This window comes from Hypanus sabinus, chromosome 13 (assembly GCF_030144855.1).
Source record: "Hypanus sabinus isolate sHypSab1 chromosome 13, sHypSab1.hap1, whole genome shotgun sequence".
Taxonomy (NCBI): domain Eukaryota; kingdom Metazoa; phylum Chordata; class Chondrichthyes; order Myliobatiformes; family Dasyatidae; genus Hypanus; species Hypanus sabinus.
In genome coordinates, this window is record NC_082718.1 from 23540850 (window position 1) to 23565413 (window position 24564).

At 41.0% G+C, this 24564-nt stretch overlaps 1 protein-coding gene across 3 annotated transcripts in view; it reads left to right on the forward strand.

Annotated features, from left to right (window-relative positions):
- Positions 1 to 24564, forward strand: part of taf3 (TAF3 RNA polymerase II, TATA box binding protein (TBP)-associated facto) — a 243060-nt gene that overhangs the window by 196734 nt on the left and 21762 nt on the right. For all 3 annotated transcript variants that reach the window (XM_059987327.1, XM_059987328.1, XM_059987330.1), the window contains one exon: positions 422 to 504. In XM_059987327.1, the coding sequence (XP_059843310.1) occupies positions 422 to 504 (83 nt within the window). The remainder of the gene's footprint in view (positions 1 to 421; positions 505 to 24564) is intronic.

The following is a 24564-nucleotide window of genomic DNA, read 5'->3' on the forward strand; positions in this document are numbered from 1 at the left end:
AATCTTTCCCTACATTCAGGTCTTCAAGTTCCAGCAACATTGTTTAAACTTTCTGTGTGCTCTTTCAACCTTATTAATACCAATCAAGGATAGTGATATTTAAAGATACCTCATCATTTATTTTGAAGGCCTTTCTTTTCAGTTTCCTACTTTTTGAACATTGGAGAATCTATTTTTAGTTTGCAGGAAGGCTTCTTGCCACAAATGTAATCCCATAATAGTATGTTTGATGCAGGATAGGAATTGCAATGTACTTTACCCAGCCATATCTGGCTTTATGTAAACATAATATATCTCATTTTTTCAGCATGAAGTAATTTGACCAGCTTAATGTCAAAATGACTTTATATAGACTTTGAGTGTAGCACCAATATGGAAGCCAGTTTATTGTATAATAATTCTCACTGTATTTCTGTGGCAGGCAAAACCTGAGACAAATATACCAGCTCCCTCTCCTGTTATTCCAAGGCTTACACTGAGAGTTGGCGCTGGTCAGGATAAAATGTGAGTATTGTATTTTATTTTAATTATTTTGGGTAATTGTATTAACTCCAATGGAATTTATTTTCATTGTAGTAAAATTTGCAGTTTAGTATTTCAATTTCCTTCCTGTAGCTATTTGGCACAGATCAGGATATGATGTGAATATTGTATTTTGTAAAATTATTTAGAGTAATTGTTCTTTGCATTAACATGAACTACAATGGAATTTATTTTCAGGAGTAAAATTTATAGTTTATAACTCTAATTTTCTCCCTGAAGCTAATATGCAGAACACAGATATCTATTTCTGATATAATTGATTTGGGGCTGGAATTGTTGGGCTACATGGCACTGTATTAAATGAATAAACTGTAAACTTATTGAGAAACGAGTATTGATCAGATTGAATAAATGTTTATACTCACTTTAGTGAACCCCTTTTATTCATGTGCAACATTTCAATCCTAAGTTTTTTATTGAAAGAAGTACTCCAGATCTCTTCAGACAAGTCAGATGTACCAGCTTCAGTGGTAATGGTGGAGTGGTTTGGAAAGGCAGACAGTTGTGTGGATAGACATGAAAAATAAAAGAACAAATTTTTTATGTGCTTCCAATATTAAAACAAATGCATGCAAAGTTGAAGTAAGTAAGAGGATTGGAACCGTATGTGATAATTTGTTATGTTATTTAGCTAAAGTTTGTTTTTTTTTTACTGTCTTTGTGATTTCTTATCACTCTGCAATATTATTTGTAACCAAACCATTTATTGGAATCCAGTTTCTATTTCATTGACTCCTTGACTAAAGATGGAGGAACGTTCAACAACTTCAGCATCTCATGGGTCACGAAGTCTGTCTCTGAATACTTAATATGTTGTTTGAAAATTTAATCACTTGGGAAAAGGGATGACTTTTGTCTTTTGGGTTAAGTTGTAGACATGTTATGGTGGCACTGGAAGTACGGTGACTCTTAAGGGCTGCCCCTAGCACAAATGTGTTGGTCATTGATGCATTTCACATTATGTTTCCACATACATTACTGTGCAAAATCCTTAGGCACATACAATTAATTATAGTTAGGGTGCTTAAGACTTTTGCACAGTACTGTAGTTAATAATAGGTTAATGGCTCCGTCTGTCTAAGTAGACAATGGATACGCCCAGTTTAGGACTCAGTTGGGTGTGGAACAGCGTCAGCTGTGGCTGAATAAGCCGATTCTTGAGCGGCAATCCTTGGCACAGCTGTTGCACACGAAGGCTGATAGCTGTGGCCGGGTAGTGACTGCCGCAGCTTTCCTTCTCTCTCTTCTGTCCCACCACAGTCAAGTTTGTTTCTCCTCTGCATTGGTAATGCCTGTACGTACAGCCTGTCGCCAAGTGCAGTGATTTGCAGCTGTCTCGTCCCGGGTGTCCACCCTGATATCAGCAGACTTCAGGTCACGTTTACAAACATCCCTGTAACGCAGCAGTGGGCACCCTATGTGCCGAGTTCTCCATATAGGATGTCCTTGGGCATGCGGCCATCCTACGTGCGGCGGACGTGGCCAAGCTAGCGCAGTTGTAACTGTGTGAGAAGGGCATACATGCTTGGCATGCTGGCCTGGTCCATGACGTCCTTGTTTGGCCCACGGTCTTTCCAGGAAATGCCCAGGATCTGACACAAGCACCATAAGTGGAAGCTGTTGAGGCAGTGCTCTTGGCATACGTAGGTTGTCCAACTCTCGCTGCCATAGAGAAGAGTACTCAGTACGCAGTCTCTGTACACTGCATTCTTTTTGGCTGCGGTGAGCTTGTTATTTTTCCACGCTCTCTTTTTATCAGCTTGGCCACAGCAGCAGTGGCTTTCCCTATTCACCTGTTGAGCTCTGGATCAAGGGACGGGTTGCTGGAGACTGTTGATCCTAGGTAGGTGAATTCATCTACTACTTGCTTGGTGTGGTGGCCGATGCTGATGCTGGGGACTCACTTGCTCATGGCAAAGACGACATCCCTGCAGAAGTTATCCAGTTTGGGAAACCAGTGCTCATAAGCCATCTTCACGAGCTGCTCTGCCAGTGCTGTGAGGAGGAATCAGTTCCCCAAGACAGGCGACACGCAAACATTATCACATTGTTCGAGAATAAGGGAGACCACAACGACTGTGATAATTACAGAGGCATATACCTGCTCAATGCCATTGGCAAAGCGTTTGCCCAAGTGGTTCTGAAGCGACTGCAGGCACTGGCAGAACTCATCTACCCTGAGTCCCATTGTGGCTTCAGTGCAGAGAGATCCACCATCGACATGATCTTCTCACTCAGGCAGCGACAGGGGAAGAACCAGTAGCAGAGACAGCCTTTGTACGTTGCCTTTATTGATCTGACCAAGGCTTTTGACCTGGTTAGCAGTAGAGGCCTCTTTGCACTCCTGAAGAAGATCAGATGCCCATCAAAGCTGCTGAATCTCATTGCCTGTTTCCATGACAGCATGCAGGGGACAGTACAATTCGATGGATCATCCTCAGAGCCCTTCCCCATCCAAAGCGGAGTGAAGCAGGGTTGCATCCTTGCCCCAACTCTCTTCGGGATCTTCTCTCTGGTACTGTTGTACATTTTCAGGACATCTGATGACGGAGTGTACCTACACACTAGGTCCAATGGCAAGCTCTTCAACCTTGCACGCCTCAGAGCAAAGACCAAAGTGCGTCAGGTCCTGATTCGGGAGATACTCTTCGCTGATGATGCTGCCCTGACATCACACACACAGACTATTCAGTTCCCAGGCACATACTTGCCAAGAGTTTGGCCTCACCATCAGTCTGAAGAAGGCAGAGATCATGGGCCTGTCCCACACCTTCCCTGTATTGCCCCACTCTGGCCATTCCTAATGTCCTTTGCTCCCGTCAGATCTACAAACTTGCTCTTCACTCCACATTGACAAATATAATACTGTGCAACAGTCTTTGACACCCTAGCTATATATATGTGCCTAATAATTTTACATAGTACTGTAGAAGTGACAAACTAAGCTAATCCTTAATCTCCATCTTTAACTTTAAGCCATGCTACTTTGAAACGGGAATTCATTAACTAATTTCTTCTTTTTGCAGTAATATCAAATGAGTAATTCTCATTAGTTTCCAGTGATTAATAAAATCAGGGGAAAGTAGTGAGATGGAACAAAACAAAAGAGCATCGTAAATGGAAGCTGGAAATATTAGTAATTACCACAAAAAATGAGGAATTGCAAATGCTGGGAACTGTAAATAGAGCATGAATAAGCTGGAAGTATCTGTCTAATTCTTTAGCCCTGTTGTAATGCTCTTTCCATCTCAATAAATTAATGGCGCACAGTTATATTGTAGACTGTTTCAGCAAAGCTAAGCTCATGCCTGTGTATTAATAGAGGTAATTGATGCTCTGATGGGAATACTGCGCAGTTAGATTCCAACCCCTTCTTTGTAGACAAATCATACAGTTGCTGGAAACTCTGTGTCACGACAGTGTTCTGTGCCGTTCTGTATCTGACTGACAAAGATATTACAACTACTAAAGCTTAGCCTAACGCACACAGAAAAACTGAGAACATCTTTAGTTATTTTGTACTTTTAAGTGTTTGTAACACATAGGAACAGTACAGCACTGGACAGGCTATTCTGCCCATGAGGGTCTGATCTTGATGCCGATTTGCATAGTGAAAATCTGTCTTCCTGTGTATTTAAAGATTAAAGGTTCACTTTATTTGTCATACGTACATCAAAACATACAGTGCAAGGTGTCAGTTAAGTCAATAACCAACACAGTCCGATGATGTGTTGGGGCAACCTGCAAGGGTCGCAGTGCTTCTGTCACCAACCTAGTATGTCTACAACTTACTGTTATTGGAATGTGGGAAGAAAGCAGAGCACTTGAAAGAAACCCATGTGGTCACAGTGAGAATGTACAAACTTATAAGCAGCGCCAGGAATTAAACCAGTGTTACTTGCACTGTAAAGCGCTACTGTAACCCTTGTGCCACAGTGCTACTCACCATATCCCTTCATTCCTTTCATATTTCATGTATATATCTAAAAGCTTCTTAAACTTTGCCAAACTGCCTGCCTCCACTGCTAGCCCTGAGTAACCATTCAGGCATCTTCCACTCTGAATGAAAAAAACTTGCTCCTCACTTCATCTTTAAACCCCTCCCCTCTAACCTTAAAAGCATGACCTCAGGTGTTTGCACCCTAGGGAAAAGATTAGGACTGGGGTTCTGAAAAGATCCTTTTTAGAAAGACTGGTAGAGATAGTAGAAAGGAATTCTCATAGTGTAGATATCTGCAACTATTATTTTTTCCTAAAGTATTTTTTGACAATAGTTCCAATTAACAGCTAATAAAAATTAGGTTTTTTTTGGCACGGCCAGTAAATTAACAGTTGGTATAATGCTATTACAGTGCAAGCAAACCAGTTAATTCTGTCGCTATCTGTAAGGAGTTTGTACGTTCTGCCGATGACCACGTAGGTTCCCGTGGGTGCTCATGGTTTCTCCCACATTCCAAAGGTGTGTGGGTTATTAGATTAATAAGTCTCATGAATGTCATTGGGTGGCACAGGGTTATTGGGTCAGAAGGGCCTGCTGCGGTATTACAACTCTAAATAAAAATAAAATAAAACATAGTCATTTTGAAATAATTATAATTGGAATTAATTACTAATAGTGATTGATATTGCTTCAAATTTTGATTAGTGGATTCCAGAAAATTGGGACACATAGGGGCCAGTATACTTTGGTCCAATTAAGTGGCTGCCCCAATTAGTTAAAAGGGTATGAAAAAGATGAACTACTATTTAACTGAGTAACAAATTACATATTTAAATGAAGTACAGAAAAAAAATGAAAATACTGGCAAAATGACTACAGTACCTTAACACTGTCCATTAGTTCCTAAAATTTATTGACGGAGGAAATCATACAGTATACGCTGCCACGTTCTTTTGCTCAACACCTTCTATGCTCCCTTTGAAAGGGAGAATATAACTACTTCTGTGAAGGTCCTTGCTGCACCCGGTGACTCCGTGATTCTGTCTCAGAGACTGATGTTAGGCTGGCTTTAAGGAGGATGAACCCTCACAAGGCTGCACTGGTAAGGTTCGGAAAACTTGTGCTAACCAATTGGTGGAAGCATTCAAGAACATTTTCAATATCTCACTACTATGGTGGGAAGTTCCCACCTGCTTCAAAAAGGCAACATTAATACCAGTGCCTAAGAAAAATAATGTGTGCTGCCTTAATGACTCGCCAGGTAGCACTCATGTTCATGGTGATCAAATGCTTTGAGATGTTGGTTATGACTAGAATGAACTCCTGCCTCAGCAAGGACCTGGACCCACTGCAATTTGCCTGTCACCACAGTAGGTCTACAGCAGTTGCAATCTCAATGGCTCTTCACACAGCCTTAGATCACCTGGACACCTATGTTAGGATGCTGCTCAGCGTTTAAAACCCTCATTTCCGCAATCCTGATTGATAAGTTAAAGAACCCAGGTGTCTGTTCTTCCCTCTGCAATTGGATCCTTGACTTCCTAACTGGAAGACCACAATCTGTGTGGTTTGGTGATAATATCTCATCCTCACTGGCACATCTCGGGTTTGTGCTTAGCCCATGGTTCTACTCTCTCTATACCCATGACTGTGTGGCTAGGTAGAGTTAAATTACTATCTATAAATTTGCTGATGACACAGCCATTGATGGTTAAATCTCAGATGGAGATGAAAACGCCTACAGAAGTGAGATATACCAGTTAGTTGAGTGGTGTTGCAGCAACAACCTTGCATTCAATGTCAGTAAGATGAAATTGCTGATTATGGACTTCAAGACGGGTAAGACAAGGGAATACAAACCAATCCTCATGGGCGGATCCAAAGTGGAGAGAGTGCGCAATTTCAAGTTCCTGGATGTCAAGATCTCTAAGGATATAACTTGGTCTCAACATATTTATGCAGCTATAAAGAAGGCAAGACAGCAGCTATATTTCATTAGGAGTTTGAAGAGTTTGGTTTCTGAACTAAAACACTTGAAAACTTCTATAGATGTGCCATGGACAGCACCTTGACAGGCTGCATCACTGTCAGGTGTGGGAGTGGGGGTTACTGCACAGAACTGAAAGAAGCTGCAGAAAGTCAGCTCCATCTTGGGCACTAGCCTCCATAGAACCCAAGACATCTTCAAGTAGTGGTGCCTCAGAAAGGCAACGTCTATTATCAAGGGCCCCCATCACCCAGGGCATGCCCTCTTCGCATTGTTAACCATCAGGAAGGAGGTACAGAAGCCTGAAGCCATACATACAGCTTCTTCCCCTCTGCCATGTGACTCCTAAATGGACATTCAACCCATGAACACTACCTCACTTTTAAAAATATATATATTATTGATATTTTTGCACTATTTTTAACCTTTTGATATGCATACATATCATCATCATCATCAGGTGCCATGCCCAGTTTGAGCTTTGACTGCCATAGCCCACACTCTCCTGTTTCGGGTCAAGTGGATCAATTCATTGGTGTTCATATACTTTCTGTAATTGGTTTAATTACTTTTTCTATATTATTAAGTATTACATTGAACTGCTGCTACTAATTTAACAAATTTCACAACACATGCCAGTGGAAATAAACCTGATTCTGATTCTGATTCTTTTGAGTGACTGTGAATTAACAAAAGGAGCACAAACACCTAGTGTAGATAATCGATCCATTGCTTTCTTTGAACTTGTTTCATTGGCACTGTAGAAGGAGTCCTCCTGCTTGCATATAGGCAGAGGCTAAAGAGCAAAACTGAAGAGATTAGGAAAACAAAGAGGTAGTCCCAGGAGGCAGATACACAATTGCTTTGACTGTGCCATGTTCAAAAGCTGATCTGTGGATCTGAATGAATACACCATGGTTGCCACTGACTTTATGAAAACAGTTGTAGATGAGCATGTCCCCCCTAAATCATTCAGAGTTTTCCCCAACCAGAAGACCTGGATGAACCAGGAGACCCTCAGTCCGCTGTGGGCCAGGTCAGGGGCATTCAGGTCCGGTGACCAAGAAAGTTACAGGAGGTCCAGGTACAGTCTCCAAAAAGCCATCTCACAGGTAAGTGACAATTCCGGACCAAATTTGACTTAACGAGTGATACTGAACAGTTGTGGCAGGGCTTGAATGCTATCACCTCTCATAGAGTAAAATCAAGTCACATAAGCAACAGGACTTCACTTACAGATAAGCTCAATATTTTCTATGCTTGCTTTGACCGTCAAAGCATGGAAGAACTAGCATGAACTCACATAGCCCCCGATGATCCTGTGATTTCATTCTCTGAGGCCAATATATGAGGAACCTTCATGAAGGTGAACACATGAAAAGCATTCTACCTAGACCAGGTACCTGGCCACATGCTAAAGACCTGTGCTGATCAACCAGCTAGAGTGTTCACTGAAATCTTTAACTTCTCGTTTCAGCAATCTAAGATCAAGCATTTCAGGTACTGGTATAAGGCTGCATTTATACCGGTGCCTAAGAAAAAAGTAGTAATCTGCCTCAATGACGATCATCTAGTAACATTCTCCGGGCGCAGCGGCAGCCTCTCCCTCCCCAATAGGAGAGTGATCCCCCAGTAATGAAAAGGCAGGTAGCTGGCTCTCGGCTTCTGCATTCTGCCTCTGCTTCCTGGAATTCTCTTCCTGCACAGCATTCAATACCATCATCCCCTCAAAACTAATCAATAAGCTTCAAGACCTTGTGCAATTGGGTCCTCAGTTTCCTCACTTGCAGACACCAGTCATTTCAGATTGGCAACAGCTCCTGCACAATCTCCATCAGCACAGGTGCACCACAAGGCTGCGTGCTTAGCCCCCTGCTCTACTCGCTTTATACTTATGACTCTGTGGTCATGCACAGCACCAATGTTATATATAAGTTTGTTGCCGACACTGTTGTAGGCCGAACCAAAGATGGTGACTAATGAGCAAATAGAAGAGAGATTGAAAATCTGGCTGAGTGGTGCCAAACCAACAACTTCTTACTCAGTTTCAGCACGACCAAGGGGCTGATTATTGATTTCAGGAGGAGGAAACCAGAGGTCCATGAGCCAATCCTCCCTGGAGGATCAGAGATGCAGAGGGTCAGTAACTTTAAATTTCTCAGTATTACCATTTCAGAGGATCTGTCCTGGGCCTAGCACATAAGTGCCATTATGAGCAAGGCACAGCAGCGCATCTACTTCCTTAGGAGTTTGTGAAGATTCGGCATAGCATCCGAAACTTTGGCAAACTTCCACTAATATGTGGTGGAGAATAAATTGACTGGCTGCATCACAGCCTGGTATGGAAATGCCAATGTCCTTGAACAAAAAGTCCTAGTCCATCACGGGTAAAGCCCTCCCCACCATTGAGCACATCTACATGAAGCAGTGTCGCAGGAAAGTAGCATCCATCATCAAGGGACCTCCAGCACCCAGACCATGCTCTCTTCTCACTGCTGACATCAGGAAGAAGGTACAGGAGCCTCAGAACTCACACCACCAGATTCAAGAACAGTTATTACCCCTCAACTGTCAAGCTCTTGAACCAAAGGGGATAACTTTACTTTGCCCTTTACTTGAAACTTTGCAACTTTACTTGAAGTGTTCCCACAACCTATGGACTCACTTCCAAGGACTCTTCATCTTATGCTCTCGATATTTATTGTTGTTTGTTTATTTTTATTATTTCTTTCTTTTTGCAATTGCACAGTTTGTTGTCTTTTACACACGGTTGAATGCCCAAGTTGGTGTGGTCTTTCATTGATTCTAGAATGATTATTCTATTTTGGATTTATTGAATATGCCTGCAAGATGCTGGAAATCCAGAGTAACACACACAACTGCTGGAGGAACTCAGAAGTCAGACAGCCTCTGCAGAAAGGAATAAAGATTTGATGTTTTGGACCAAGACCCTTCATCCCAAAATGCAGACTCCTTATTCCTTTTCATAGATGCTGCTTGACCTGCTGAATTCCTCCAGCAATTTGTGTGTGTTAGTCTTCTTTATAATGGAAATGCTTTAAGTAAGGTGCCTGTATCATGTTTTTGTCTTATCTGTTGCTTTTATCCCAGTACACCACTGAAACAACAGGTCATGCAGCTGATAAAGCACACATTGATCAAATCAACTAAATAGACTGCATCTAAGTGGAATTTGGCAAACACCAATTGTCTTTCATAATCGTTGCAAACTAACTGCTCCAAGTTAATCAGGTCAGATGTGTTATTGTAGGTATAGGAGCTGTCATCGTACAACAGTGCAACAAAACAAAAAACGTAAAAGCAACTGTGATTTCAGGGATTACTGTATACTTCTGACTGAAAGCATGAATGCTGTCTTCATGAATTTTTCAACTGTGACTGATCTTAGGATAATTTATTGGTTTAATTTGGCCATTTAGCAGCATGCTTGAAATTTGCTCAATTTTTTGTGGCATATGTAAATTGTGCGATAAAACCTTCAAAGGTATCATTTACTGTGCAAGGGGCAAGAAACCCATCTCGGATAGCAGATTATCTGTCTCAGGTCTTTTGTGAGGAAGGAAATAGGTAACTGATAAATAAAACAAATGGCTTTTAAACAATAGATTCGTCTAATTCCTGACTAGTTTTCGGTGATCAACATAATCATGTATCTATATGAATGGAGTGGAAAAGATGTTGGAGGTAATAGTGAGTGGGAATTAAACCAAAGTGGGAAGCTAGAAATATCAGTACTTAACAAATGGAATCATTGAGCAATATATCATGGATACAAGCCTCTTGACCAAACCAGTCCATGCCAACCACATCCACCAATTTCTTGCATTCAGCATATATCCCTCCAAGCCCCACCTTTTTATGTGCTTCTTAAATTACATTATTGTACCCACCACATCCTCTGGCAGCTCACTCCATTTAATCACTAGCCTCTGCATCAAAAAGTTGGCCCTCGGGTCCCTTTCAAATCTTTTCCCTCCTTAGATCTATGCCTCCTCGTTTTGGATCTCCCTATCCTGGGAAAAAGACTGTCAACATCCACCTTATCTCATAATTTTATACACTTCTATAACTGAGTTATAAAAATATAAAGCCAAAAGTCCAAATGCATATCTACCTATTAAAAAGGGCCAAGCTAAGAAAATAGCCTGTAATTGTAATATAAATGTGGTCCTGTGTGAAATCCAGCCTTATGTTTTCCATTATGATTATTTGAACACTGAAGATTATGTTCCTGTCTTGTATTTCACTTACATGAATGCAGTGTTCTTCAAGTACATATTTGTAGTAGTTGATGACTTGTAGGAAGGAATGGGGGATGTACAGAGGGAAATCGTTCCTGTCTTGAATGTAAGACAAGTTGGTTGACTTTGTAATGACGGTATTGCCGGGGGGGGGGGGGGGGGGGGGAGGTGAAACATCATGATCAGCTTTAGTAATAGTTGACCCCAAAGCCAGAAGATGAGAGGTTGAGAGGTGTGTTGTTTTAGGGCAGTCCATAGCGTGAAGTCATTTTGCCTGAGGAATGTAGTATGGAGCACCAAAATAAGTTGCCTATTTCAAATTGTATTTGTTTATTATTGTCACATGTACCAAGGTATTGTGAATAACTTGTTAGTGTATTGAGTTAAAACAAGGTAAAACAATAACAGTGCCGAATAAAATGTAGAAGTGACTGAGAAGTGCAATAGAACAAAGAACAATACAGCACAGTACAGGCCCTTAGGCTCACAATGTCGTGCCGACCCTAAACCCTGCCTCTCATATAACCCTCCACCTTAAATTCCTCCATATACCTGTCTATTAGTCTCTTAAATTTCACTAGTGTATCTGCCTCCACCACTGACTCAGGCAGTGCAAACCACGCACCAACCACACTCTGAGTGAGAAATCTTCCTCTAATATCCCCCTTGAATTTTCCACACCTTACCTTAAAGCCATGTCCTCTTGTACTGAGCAGTGGTGCCCTGGGGAAGAGGCACTGGCTGTCCACTCTATCTATTCCTCTTAATATCTTGTATACCTCTATCCCTCTCATTCTCCTTCTCTCCAGAGAGTAAAGCCCTAGCTCCCTCAATCTCTGATTATAATGCATACACTCTAAACCAGGCAGCATCCTGGTAAATTTCTGTATCATTTCCAATGCTTCCACATCCTTCCTATAGTAAGGCGACCAGAACTGGACTCGGTACTCCAAGTGTGGCCTAACCAGAGTTTTATAGAGCTGCATCATTACCCTGTGACTCTTAAACTCTATCCCTCAACCCTCGAATTATGAAAGCTAACACTCCATAAGCTTTCTTAACTACCCTATCGACCAGTGAGGCAACTTTCAGGGATCTGTGGACATGTATCCCCAGATCCCTCTGCTCCTCCACACTCCCAAGTATCCTACCATTTATTTTGTACTCTGCCTTGGAGTTTGTCCTTCCAACGTGTACCACCTCACATTTCTCTGGGTTGAACTCCATCTGCCACTTCTCAGCCCACTTCTGCATCCTATCAATGTCTCTGTGCAATCTTCGACAATCCTCAACACTATCCACAACCCCACCAACTTTTGTGTCATCTGCAAGCTTGCCAACCCACCTTTCTACCCCCACATCCAGGTCATTAATAAAAATCACAAAAAATAGAGGCTCCAGAACTGATACTTGTGGGACACCACTCATCACAACCCTCCAATCCGAATGTACTCCCTCCACCATGACCTCTGCTTACTGCAGGCAAGCCAATTCTGAATCCACCTGGCCAAACTTCCCTGGATCCCATGCCTTCTGACTTTCTGAATAAGCCTACCGTGTGCAAGATCATGATATTTCTCTCAGTTATATCAGATAATCAAGAAAACACATCCACTAACTCAACAGTTTGAAAAATTACTGCAAACTCTCTTCTTGCCCCTTATAAGTACTATTTTTATTTGTTCCCTAATATGTGCAATTTATATGTTCATCTTTGAACATTGTCTTAAAAATTAAATTTCCTTAGATTTGTTTCAGCTTAATTCTGCCACTGTTCCATTTTCTGCATGAAACACTCTCACTGTAAAAACCTTAAAGCTGCAATTTGCCGCATTGCATCATTCTGTTTGCCTATTACCTGCGTGCTATTTACCTCCATTGAATAACATCTTGTTTTAAAAATCCTTCAATTTGTAATTCCCTCCTGGCCTCACTGCTCCTTCAGCCCGATAGCATTCTTGTACATCTTCATGGCTTTAATTTCAGTGGTCTGTGCTTTGTTATATCTACTGTCTCCTCCTTTGTATTCCATCTGTGCCACCAACTTCCATGTCACTCAGATCAAGAGTTCCCATCCTAAACTCCCTTTGCCGTCTTTCCTTCCTGATCATAATTTAGCTCTTTGCTCAAAGTTTGGTCATTTTGCTCTGTTGTCTGCTTAATGGTTCCGTGTTAGACTTAATGCAATAATACTTGTGCATCACCTCAATTCGTGAAAATCATGACATAAATGCAAGTCATTGTTGAATTTTTTTAAGTATCTCTTAGCTTTCACAATGGGAAGAGCTAACAAATGATTTGCAAAGTTTGCAAGTTTGCAAGAATATCATTACAAATATAAGAAATACTAACTGGAGAGAAAGTAATAGTGGAAATACTGATGTGGATTGAACACAAAATTCTGTAGGTCAGATAAACCTCAATGAGGCTTAATTCACTAGCACACTGAATTCAGTGCTTTGGTGTAAAGAGTCTATCTGTAGATGTGATCAACACACAAAAAAATCATTGCTTTCCTTAATCACTTTAGAAGATCTTATCTTCAATGGCTCCAAATTTTAACTGACTCATGGTGGTTTTAAGCATTTATTTGGGTCTGTTCAGGTACCACTTTAAAAGCTTAATTCAGCTAATGATTTTTTTAAATCAACCTCTCTTCAATAAGAACTCATCCTAGTAATCACTCTGCTAATGTAATTGACTGAGTCATATTTATTGTTTTTAAATAAAATTAGTAGTAAATTTCTTCACGCCTGTTGATGTCATTGTGTGAGCAATTTGTCATTTCTCTTCTGTGACTCTGATGTGGCATTTTCTAAGGACTGCATCTCTAATGTGAATCTAGATCCTTTTGCAGAGAGCTGCGAATTTATTTCATCAATCTTCAGAAATAATAATTCCAGAGTAATGTGTTAAAGGCTGGTGCTTAAATGATATATAATATTTTACTGCTTTAAGCATAATTTAAAATAAGTTGATCTGAATTCAATATCCAGAGAGGGAAGTATTTTTACTCATCCCAATATTCTCATATTCTTTATAAATAGCTATGTATCATTTTTAAATTCTGCATCAGGTTTGTCTCTGAATGAGACACCAGACCATCAGACATAGGAACAGAATTAGGCCATTCCTCCAGCCCTGTAACACTCTAGCCAATGACCATCCAGTCTGCTCCACAAGCGATGATGCACATAGAATTTCTTGACTTTCAAAAATGAGCGATATTGTACTCCTGGTTTTACCTGCCTCAGGTAGTGCAGTAACAGGTGTTTATGGTACACATTTACTTATGAAGAGCGGTCACATCTTTTACTCAAAATATCAAAGTGTATCTGTGCATTTCTGACGAGGTTCTTCTGCAGAGTCCAGCACAGCAGAACAGCATCTGCAACTTGGTATTTTATATCATCAAACAGCACAGAAGTGAGATTTGCGAAGATGCATGTCTATGCATTATATTATCATTCAATGAAAAATTCTCTCATCTGCATTTGATAGTTATCTGTAGGAGTACGTCAGCTTTAAAGACCATAATTTTTGGTCAGCTTCTTCTGACATCATCATCAATTGATCAACGTTGATTTAAAATGCAAATCTATATGCAATTTAGAATAAAATGAACATCCATGCAGTTGAGTGAACTGGAGTAAATTCTTGAGTATTTGGTACATCTATCAGAATATTAGTATCACCTGTTTTCTGTGCAATTTTTTTAATCAACCCTTTAAAAAAATTAAGCTTCACTTTAATTAGCATCACTTCCAAAGAGTCACATCCTTAGCACAAAATATTTATTTAAAGCAACAAGCTAGCAGTAGATTTTCACACAGTAATTGTTTGGTACTAAATCCACACCAGTTAATCAAGAAGTGAGAGTAGGTCATTAGCCATTTAGTTGAATCACCTAACTAGCAACTTCAGACTCAAAATCAGGTGTATTATCACTGACATATGTTGTAATATTTGTTGTTCAGCAGCAGCAATATAAAGTAATATGCAAAAAAGTATAAGTTTTAATAAGAAATAAGTAGGTAGTGCAAAAAAGAGAGCAAAATAATGAGGTAGAGTTCAAGGATTCATTAAGGATCAAAGATCAACTTTCTTTGCCATATGCATTTAGATGTATTAGGAATTTGCTGTGGTCTTTTGGTCAGGGTATGACATGCAACAAAAAAGCAACAGTCAACTGTTATAAAGAATAAAGAAATGTGTAAAAAAATAAACTTAGAGGTGGACCATTAAGAAATCTTATGGTGGAAGGGAATAAGCTGTTCCTAAAACATATGTGTTCAGGTTCCTGTCCCTCCTTCCCAATGGTAGTAATGAGAAGAGGGCTTGTCCTGGATTGTTAGGGTCTTTAATAGTGAATGCCGCTTTCTTGAGGCACTGTCTTTTGAAGAACGTTACAAAACTGTGTTCTGAGTCATGCGTAAGCAACTGCAATTTTGTTTGGCATAGGAGTGAAGGTTAGAGTGACACTACTACAGCTCAGGCATCAGTGTTTGGAATTCATTTATGGCAGTGTTTGTAAGGAGTTTGTATGTCCTCCCCATGACTGCACTGGTTTCCTGCCACAGTCTGTACCAGCTAGTAGGTTAATTGGTCATTGTAAATTGTCCTGTGATTAGGCTTGGTTAAGTAGGTGGGTTGCTGGGTGGTGCAGCTTGTTGGGCCAGAAAAGTCTGTTCTGGATTGTATTTCTGTTAGATAAATAAGGTAGAACCAGGTGAGGAAGCCAAGTGGAATATGCTGAGGAAGGAGGAGATTTAAAGTTGGGAAGACAGTGGATAGTGGGTGATAGCTCGAAACAAATAAACTGAGAGATAAAAACAGGCAGACGGCATTTCAGATTAAGACCCTTCATCTGGACTGAAAGAGTGGAGGAGTCTATGTTTCACCATGTTCTCCCACCATCTTTCAGTCCAGATGATAGATTACAGAGGCTACCATTTACTTTCATTAAGATGTTACCTTCAAGTACAAAACAGTGGCAAAAAAAGAACAAAGAAAACTACTAAATACCTTATTAATAGCACATTATTAATGATGATCAACACTAGCAATGGCGCTGTGGGCAGTGGCAGAGGTGCAAGGAAGACATGGTCAAGGAAAGCGAAAGTAGAGTCGGGGTCAAAGCAGAACCCTGGCATCCCCAACAGCAAGCAAATTCCCAGTGCCGGATCGATTTAAGTGCTTAGCTGAATCGTGGTCGTGGGTTTCAGGCCCCAGAGTGGTCCAAGAGCAAGAAACAACTTGATGTTTGGACAATTTTAAGCACCAGGCCAGATTGAAAATATCACAGTGATACCTGGCTTTGCTTCTGTGGTCTCACAACGTTTACTCAGCTTTGCAATGAATTGAAGTTGGGGCTTGCTCCAGCTGCAGTAAAGCCTGACTTCATGTCTTTTGTAAAACTTCAGTTCTGAAGCTATTTGCTTACTGTTACTGTTTGCAAGATTTGTTTTTCTATCTCTCTCTCCCTCTCCCTCTACCTCCCCCTCCCTTCCTTCCCCTCCCCTCCCCCACATTGGGTGTTTGATGAGTTTTTTTATGAGCTGTTTTGAGGTTTCTTTGTTTTGTGGCTACCTGTAAGGAGGCGTATCTCAAGGTTGAATGATGTGTACAGACTTTGATAATAAATATACTTTCAACTTTGAACTTAGATGTTGCGTGACCCAGCATTTAGTATCTTGCTTCAGATTACAGGATCTGCAGTCTCTTGTATCTACATCAAATCCATGGCTCCTAATTCAACTGAAAACAGCTAACTAGTCTTTAAACGATTAAACATTCTTTCACATGGGTGTAAGATCTATCTTGTCTCTTAAAGCTAAAATTACACATTCTATAATTTTTCCTCATGTTTGGAACCCTCATTTTAAATTGAGGTGAAATAATCTGGAATGTTAAAGCAGTCCGTACACTTATGTCAGCTATAGTCTCTTGAGATTACTGTGCTAATTAAATGTATCTTCCTTGTTGCTACAATAGAAAAAAAATGTTTTGTTTTGTGGTGACTGACTCTCTTATATGAGTCTTAAGAAATCTGGTGAATGAACAGTTGTCTAAAAGTTACAGAATTAATTGTGAGACCTAAGTGAGCGAAGCTCTTTCAGTATTAGGTAATTTACATGGCAGGCAATATAATGTTTGTACACAATAGCTACATAATAGGATTATTACTCTCCTGGCATGGCTTTCTCCATTGAATGAATGTGTATAACCTTCCATCAAAATATATATTCAAGGTCAGGTTGGATTGACTCATTGGTAAGTTGTCAAACATTGAGCTTACATTTCAGCTTGTCTCAATGTGTGTGTTAACACCATAAGAACACAGGAGCAGAATTAGACCATTCAGCCCATTGAGTCTGCTCTGCCATTCCACCATGGCTGATCCATTTTCTCTTTCAACCTCATTCTCTTGCCTTTCCCCCTTAACCTTTGATGCCTTTGCTAATCAAGCACCTATCAACCTCTGGTTTAAATATACTCAATGATTTTCCTCCACAGATTCACCACCCTCTGGCTAAAGAAATCTATTCTCATCTCTGTTCTAAATGGACATCCTTGTATTCTGAGGATGTGCCCTCTGGTCCTAGAGTTTCTCCACTATGGAAAACATCCTCTCCACATTCACTTTCAATACTCAGTAGGTTTCAATAAGATTCCCCCGTTATTCTTCTAAATAAAGAATTCTTCTATTCTTCTAAACTCCAGTGAGTATTGGTCCAGAGGATATCAAATGCTATCCATACACTTTTTTTGTGACAGGGAGTTGGGTAAAGAGACCCTTGTGAAAGCCCTTCCTGTAACACATCTTCATGAATGTAGCCAGTGTTTTCAGTGACAGAAATGCGACATAGAGCCATTATTAACCTCAGATGTGGACAGTGTTTGTTCCCTCATATCTGTTCAATTGGCCTGCTGTAGGAACTGTTACTTACAAATTGTGTGCAAGCAAAGGTGATAGCTTAGAAAGAAAAAATGCATGGATAATTGTATTGTGCAAGGCGAACTCTACAAAAAGCAGAAATGGAGTCCTGCAAAGCTTTGCCTCCATTTTCAACTTCAAACGGTGATGTGGGCTAATATTAGTCATGGAAGTAATTATTAATGAAATTTACAATTGCAGCAGTAAAATCAGAGAGAATAGGATTAAGGTGAGAGGGGAAAGATTAAGACGAGGGGCAACTGTGGTTACACTTGTGGGCTGCCCTCAGCACAATCCTTACTGACAGTACAGTAAGCAGCTTGCTGTCCTAGAGACGAGACCTCAGCAGTGGCAGGGTATTCATTAGTCTCACAGCCTGAGGGAAGAAGCTGTTACCCAGTCTAGCAGTCCTAGTCCCGATGCTTCTGTACCTCCTTCCTGGCGATAGTTTGTGAAGGAAATTGTGGGATGGGTGGTAGAGATCCTCAACAATACTTCGGGTTCTTTGTTTGCAGAGCTCCCGGTAAATGTCAAAAATAGAGGGAGGGAGACCCCAATGATCCTCTCAGCAGTTTTTACTATCTTTCAGACTTGATGTTTTTATAGCTTCCGTACCACACAATAATGCAGCCAGACAGGACACTCTCAATGGTGCTCCTGTAGAAAGTTGAATGAAAGGGGCAGGGAGTCTTGCATACCTCAGACTCCTTGGAAAATGTAGACGCTGCTATTTAGACACTGTAGACGCTGAAAATGTATCCTGTTCTTGACTAGTGAGGAGGTGGTGTGGGTTCAAGTAAGGTCGTCCATAATGTGCACACCAAGGAACTTTGTGCTCTTCACTCTCTCCACGGCATAGCCATTGATATATAATGAAGAGTGTTCGACCTGTGCCTTACTGAAGTTCACAATCATCTCTTTTGTCTTGACCATGTTGAGACTTAGGCTGTTGTTCTCTTACCAGTTGACAAGCCTCTCTACCTCCTCTCTATATGCCGACTCATCCAGTTACAGAGAAGGGTGTTGAGTCCCAGCGAGGGCAGTTTACTCACCAGCTTTTGGGCGATGATCATGTAATGTAGCGAACTGAAGTTGATGAACAACAATCTGGCATATGAAGCATTATTTTCTAGGTAGAATTGGACAGAGTGAAGGGCCAAGTCTATGGCATCATCACTGGATTGATTTGTGCATTTGGCAAACTGGAAATGGTCCATTGTAGCTAGAAGGTGGGTTTTTATATGATCCATTATCAGCCATTCACTTCCTGAGTGCCACTGGGCGATAATCATTTAGGCCAGTTACTGTTGCTCTCTTGGGCACCGGAATATTGGTAGCTGCCTTGAAACATGCAGAGACAGTGGACTGTTTCAGAGAGATAATAAAGATGTCTGTTAAGACCTCTGTTAACTGGGCCACACAGTCTTGCAGCAGCTGACCAGGTATATTGGCCAGTCCTGCAGCTTTGTGTGGGTTTAGCCTAGCTAGGATCCTTCTCATCTCACCTACAGCCAGACAGGGTGCCTGTTCCTCATATCATTCAATTGGTCAAGTTGTGCATAGAAAGCATTCAGCCTACCAAGAAGGGAGGTGTCGACATATAGGGTTGATTTGTGATTGTTTATGGTTTGTATACCTTGCTGCATGCACCGCATGTCCCTGGTGTCACAAAGGTGTTTGATTTTCTGTGTATACTCATGCTTTGTCTTCCTGACGGCACGGGAGATTGTGGCACTTGCTGACTGCATAATCGTCCTGCCTGAAGGCAGCATCCTGATTCCTAAACAGTGCACAAACCTCTGCAGTCAGCTCTGGTTTTTGGTTTGCCCTGGCAGTGTAGTGTTTAATCACTGTAACGTCCTCAATGCACTTTCCTGTCTAACCATATTCATCAAAGTTGAATTGAAGATCATTGATAGCTGCCTCCCTTGAACAGGCTCCGGTGAGCGCTTTCGAAGCAGTCCTGCAGTGCTGAGATTGTACCTTCTGGCAAAGTCCTGATCTCCCTGTGAACGGCTTTGATTCATTTAACCAGTGGTCTGCATGCAGGGATTAGCAAAATGGATATGTGGTCTGAGTTTCCAAGGTGAGGGTGAGATACAACCTTATAGGCTCCACAAACATTGGTATGAACCAGGTCTAATATTTTCTCTTCTCTGGTTGTGAAGTTGGCATACTGGTAGAACTTTGGCAGGACTGTTTTTAAGTTGGCATGATTGAAGTCACTGGCAACAATGAAGTCACCACGGGGTGAGTGGTCTTGAGGTTACAGATTGCACCGTAGAGATTGTGCAGTGCTTCCCCAGTAGTAGCACAGTGGGCAGTGGGGGGGGGGGGGGGGGGGGAGGAAATGCAAACAGCAATAATCACAATGTCAATGAACTCCCTAGGTAATTAGAAGGGCCTATATGTCACCATTAAAAACTCATCCGCAGGGAGTAGGGGGCCATCACTACTGAGGGATTCACAAACCAGTGCACACACAGACCTCCTCCATGGGTCTTGCCAGAAGTCACAGCATTTCTGTCTGCCCAAAAAGAGATTATGCCTTTGAGCTGGAGTGGTGTCTCGAAGCCACCATCTGCCAATGAACCCACAACCCTCCTTTTACTTGCCAACTCTTGCCCCACCCCTTTCTTCCATCTTTTTATACTGGCTATCTCCCCTTTATCTTTCAATCCAGATGAAAAGTCTTCACCCGAGGTCTCAGCTTTCCATTTCTCCCCATAATTGCTGCCTGACCTGCTGAGTTCCTTCAACATTTCTTCTGCGTTCTTTCTAGCATAACATCTCTCTTATGAGAAATATGCACGTAAGTGCCATTACAAAGAAAGTACGGCATGCCTCTACTTTCGTAGAAGTTTGCGAAGATTTGGCATGTCATCTAAAATGTTGACAAACTTTTTTAGATGTGTGGTAGAGAGAATATTGATCTGTTTCATAAGAACATTAGAAATAGGAGCAGGAGTAGGCCATCTGGCCCATCGAGCCTGCTCCGCCATTCAGTAAGATCATGGCTGATCTGGCTTTGAACTCATCTCCACCGACCTGCCTTTTCCCCATAACCCTTAATTCTCCAACTATGTTAGAATCTATCCAACCTTGTCCTAAATATGTTTACTGAGGTAGCCTCCGCTGCCTAACCTTTGTCTTGTACTTAATTTGCACAGAGTCAATAAATACAGATTTTTTGTGTAATAACAGATATAATGTGAAGAAGCTGAAAATCAAAGTCAGTGAACCAGGAAGATTTTCTGGTGTCATAAAAATATAACTGTATGACATTATAAATGGTTAAAAGTTTCCTTTTAAGTATTAAGATCCTTAGAAGTATTCCAGGCGGAAGTAGATATTTTATGAAAGATCAGAGATCTGAGGGCTGTGAGGAACTAGAACAGAAGTCTGGGCAGATCAGTCATGATCATGTTCAATGGTGGGGCAGGCTTGAGAGGCAAAGTGGTCGCCTTCTTCTCCTAGTTTCTTGTGTTTTGTTCCCTGCCCCAATAAATTTTGTTCTTAATTTCAAACATTTTCAAAAAGAAGAAAGAAAATAAATACAGCTGTAAACACACCTTGTGGTTCAGTGTTGTTTCAGTTGAATGCAGAAATGCCAATTGCAGCCTTAAGCATTTATGTACACCATTAAGGGTAAGTAAGAAAATGAGTTATAGAAGCCCATGCCTGTTTTAGCCCTGTTACATTAGAAATCTTTACTTGCACACTAATCACTTCTTTACTCAGCTATTGTAATCTGTTCTTTGTAATTTTCTCATCCTATACCTTCAGAAGCACTAAGGTCCAAACTTCTGGTCCATCCAGTCTGATATTTGGTCTTGCCTGATGATCATCCTTGATGTACATAGGCTCCCCATTCTGAAGTGAAATTGGTTCATCCTTCTTGTCCACTTTATAAATCCCCCTGCTGTTGTTATCCCAAATTATTTCTGCACGATTCCCCACCTCTCCATCAGATTTTGAAGTTGTATCTCCCTCCATCTCTGGTCTTTCGGTACTTTCCCTGGGACAGTGTAGTTCCACAACACTGGTTGGATTCTGAGGACATCGCTGGGGCACACAGCAGCACTACCAGAGTAGCCGCTGTCTGGAATTGTCGGAGACCTTCTGCACTGTCTGTGTGGAATCTGCATATTCTCTCTGTAAATGCCTGGGTTTCCTCCCACATCCCAAGCTGTCAGTTGACCATGTAAACTGCTCCTTGCAAATTGTGAATTGGTGAGGGGAGCGGAAAAGTATGAGGGGGTAATGAAACTTGAAATGTATGATTAGAAACAAATGGTGTTTAATTAGAGTGACTCATAGGCGGAAAGCTTATTTCTGTTCTGTATCTCTCTCTGGCTTTAGAGCCAATCCCAAAGGCCTTTCTTCATGTGTGAACCAGATGGTATATAAACAGATTAGGCACAGAGGATATTGGAGCCAAGCTGATTCTATCCTCCATTGACAAAGTAAGAAGTATAGCTATATTTCTCTACCTGTTTTAGACCATAGGAGCAGATTAGGCCATTCAACCTGTCAAGTCTGTATCTCCATTCGATTATGGCTGATTTATTTTCCTTCTCAACCCCAATCTCCTTCCTTCTCCCAGAAACCTTTGATGTCCTTAGTAAGCAAGAACCTATCAACCTCCACTTTAAATATACCCCGTGACTTGGCCTCCATAGCTGTCTGTGGCAATGAATTCCACAGACTCACCACCTTCTGTCTTTGTCTCTGTTCTAAAGGGAGATCCTTCAATGATTAGCTGATGGTAACTGATGCATACTGCTCCTTTACTGGATCCCTTGTTAAAATGTAATGTAAATGTGTAAAAATTCTGAATGTAGTGTATCAACACACAAAATGCTAGAGGGACTCAGCAAGTCGAGCAGCATCTACAGAGGGAAATGAAAAGTCAACAATGTATCAAAGTATGTATACCATATACAACCTTGAGATTTGTCTCCTTATAGACAGCCACAAAAATAAGGAACCCGTTTTTTACAAATGTAGTCAAACATCCAATGTGCAGAAAAAAAAACAAATTGTGAAAACAATGAAAGTAAGCAAATAACATTCAGAACTGAAGTTCACAAAAGTGAATTCACAGCCACGAAGCCACTCATCGCTGCAATTTGGGTCATCAGGACTATCAGGATCTTGTGAAGACAGTGCTAGCGTGATGCAGTGAAGCTTTGTAGGCAGTGAACAAAACTACTAACGTTCTACTAAATATACTTCTTCAGGACAATGATCATTGCAATCCACTGCCTGTAATTTGCTGCTGGGAGGTGTGCTTTTGAGCTGTCTGTAGAACCTGGCATTTTTGTGGAAATATCTGGCAAACTGGACTCTTGAGAATGCAGATATGGCCACAATGGCCTTTGCTGGAGTGGACTTGGGACTAGACTGAAGTGCCAGGGCCTGGGCCTGAGAGTGGCTAACAAACCAATGTTTGACCAGTTTAAACACTGAACCAGATTAAAAAGATTAAGCCGTCGAGGCCCAGGGCGGAGGATGGACTGTACTGTTCAGCTCTCTACTCTGGGAGTCTTTACTCGCCTCTGCACTGACCGACTGCAGCGCGGAGCTGGTTACATGACTGTGGACTTACATTCCGGGACTCTGCAGTTCATGTTCTGTTGATTGTTTTTTAAAAAATTTTTGCACAGTATGTTCTTCCCTTTTCACACATTGGATGTATGACTGTCTTTGTGGAATTTCGTGAATTATATTGTGTCTCTTTGTTTTGTGGGTGACTGCAAGAAAATGAATCCCATGGTTGTATATGGTATACACACTTTCATAATAAATGTACTTTGAACCAGCATTTTGTATGTTCCTCCAGATTTCCAGCATCTGTTGTCTCCTTTGTATAGCCAGTGTAGTCTATCAGTTACATTTCTAAGTACTTGCTCATTCTCCATGGATATGGATCTTGTTGGGACAGAACATTATCCCTGCACCCTGTTGTATATTTCATGTGTGGACACGTTTTCTGCAATAATGTGGATTGAATATGTGGCATTTTAAAACACTATAGTTTACTGAGTGGCCATTGTCACATTTGAAACCTTAGTTTTGCAACTCAGATATTATGTGTTTTGAAGCTCCTCCTCAAGTAATCTGTCATTTTAAATGCCAGAAGTCTGTGTAAGGATTGTGTGATAACAAATAATCATGCTAGAATGTGGATATTAGCGTCAGCTATGTGATAAAAAGATATGATGCACTGGAGTCAAAGAACCATTATGGGCCAGACAGGAGACACTCTGCGCGATGGTCATTTTTATTGGTCACTGCAGTTCTTTTGATATTTTTCTCAGAAACACATTTTCAAATGCAGTATTATATTTGGATATTTAAGTTTAATTGATTGCAGCAATAAATTTTTGTAGGGGTTGGAGACATTTCCCAAGCTGTAGCTTTGAGTTCACTGGGCATCTGTGACTGACTGTCCCTCGCTATTACTTTAGGAAGGAAATTCTGCAGTAGATAATGATTTCAAAATCCCTTTTAAGTGCAAGCCTAATAACGTCCTGTCTTTGTGCATGTCCCATTTTGCACTGATTAGATTGTTCAGTAGCCTTTTGAACTAATTTTAGCAGGGGACCCAAGCCTTATTTTAAACTTTACTTTCCCACATACAAGTGAGACGAAAAATATTCTCCTTCTGTCTGGCAAATGGTTATTTGAGAGGGTCATAAGTGGGTTAGCCCTCGTCCGTCACCCATGTTGAGTTCATGATCAGTTCAACTTAGTAATTATTAAATGGTTGGGTCAGGGCACAAATCATTTCTGCTTTCCTTGGGAATTAGAATTTTCCAACCAAACATCCTTTTGTTTTGACCAAAATCATTTTTTTTTTGACAACTTGATTCAAAGTATCTGAATGAAA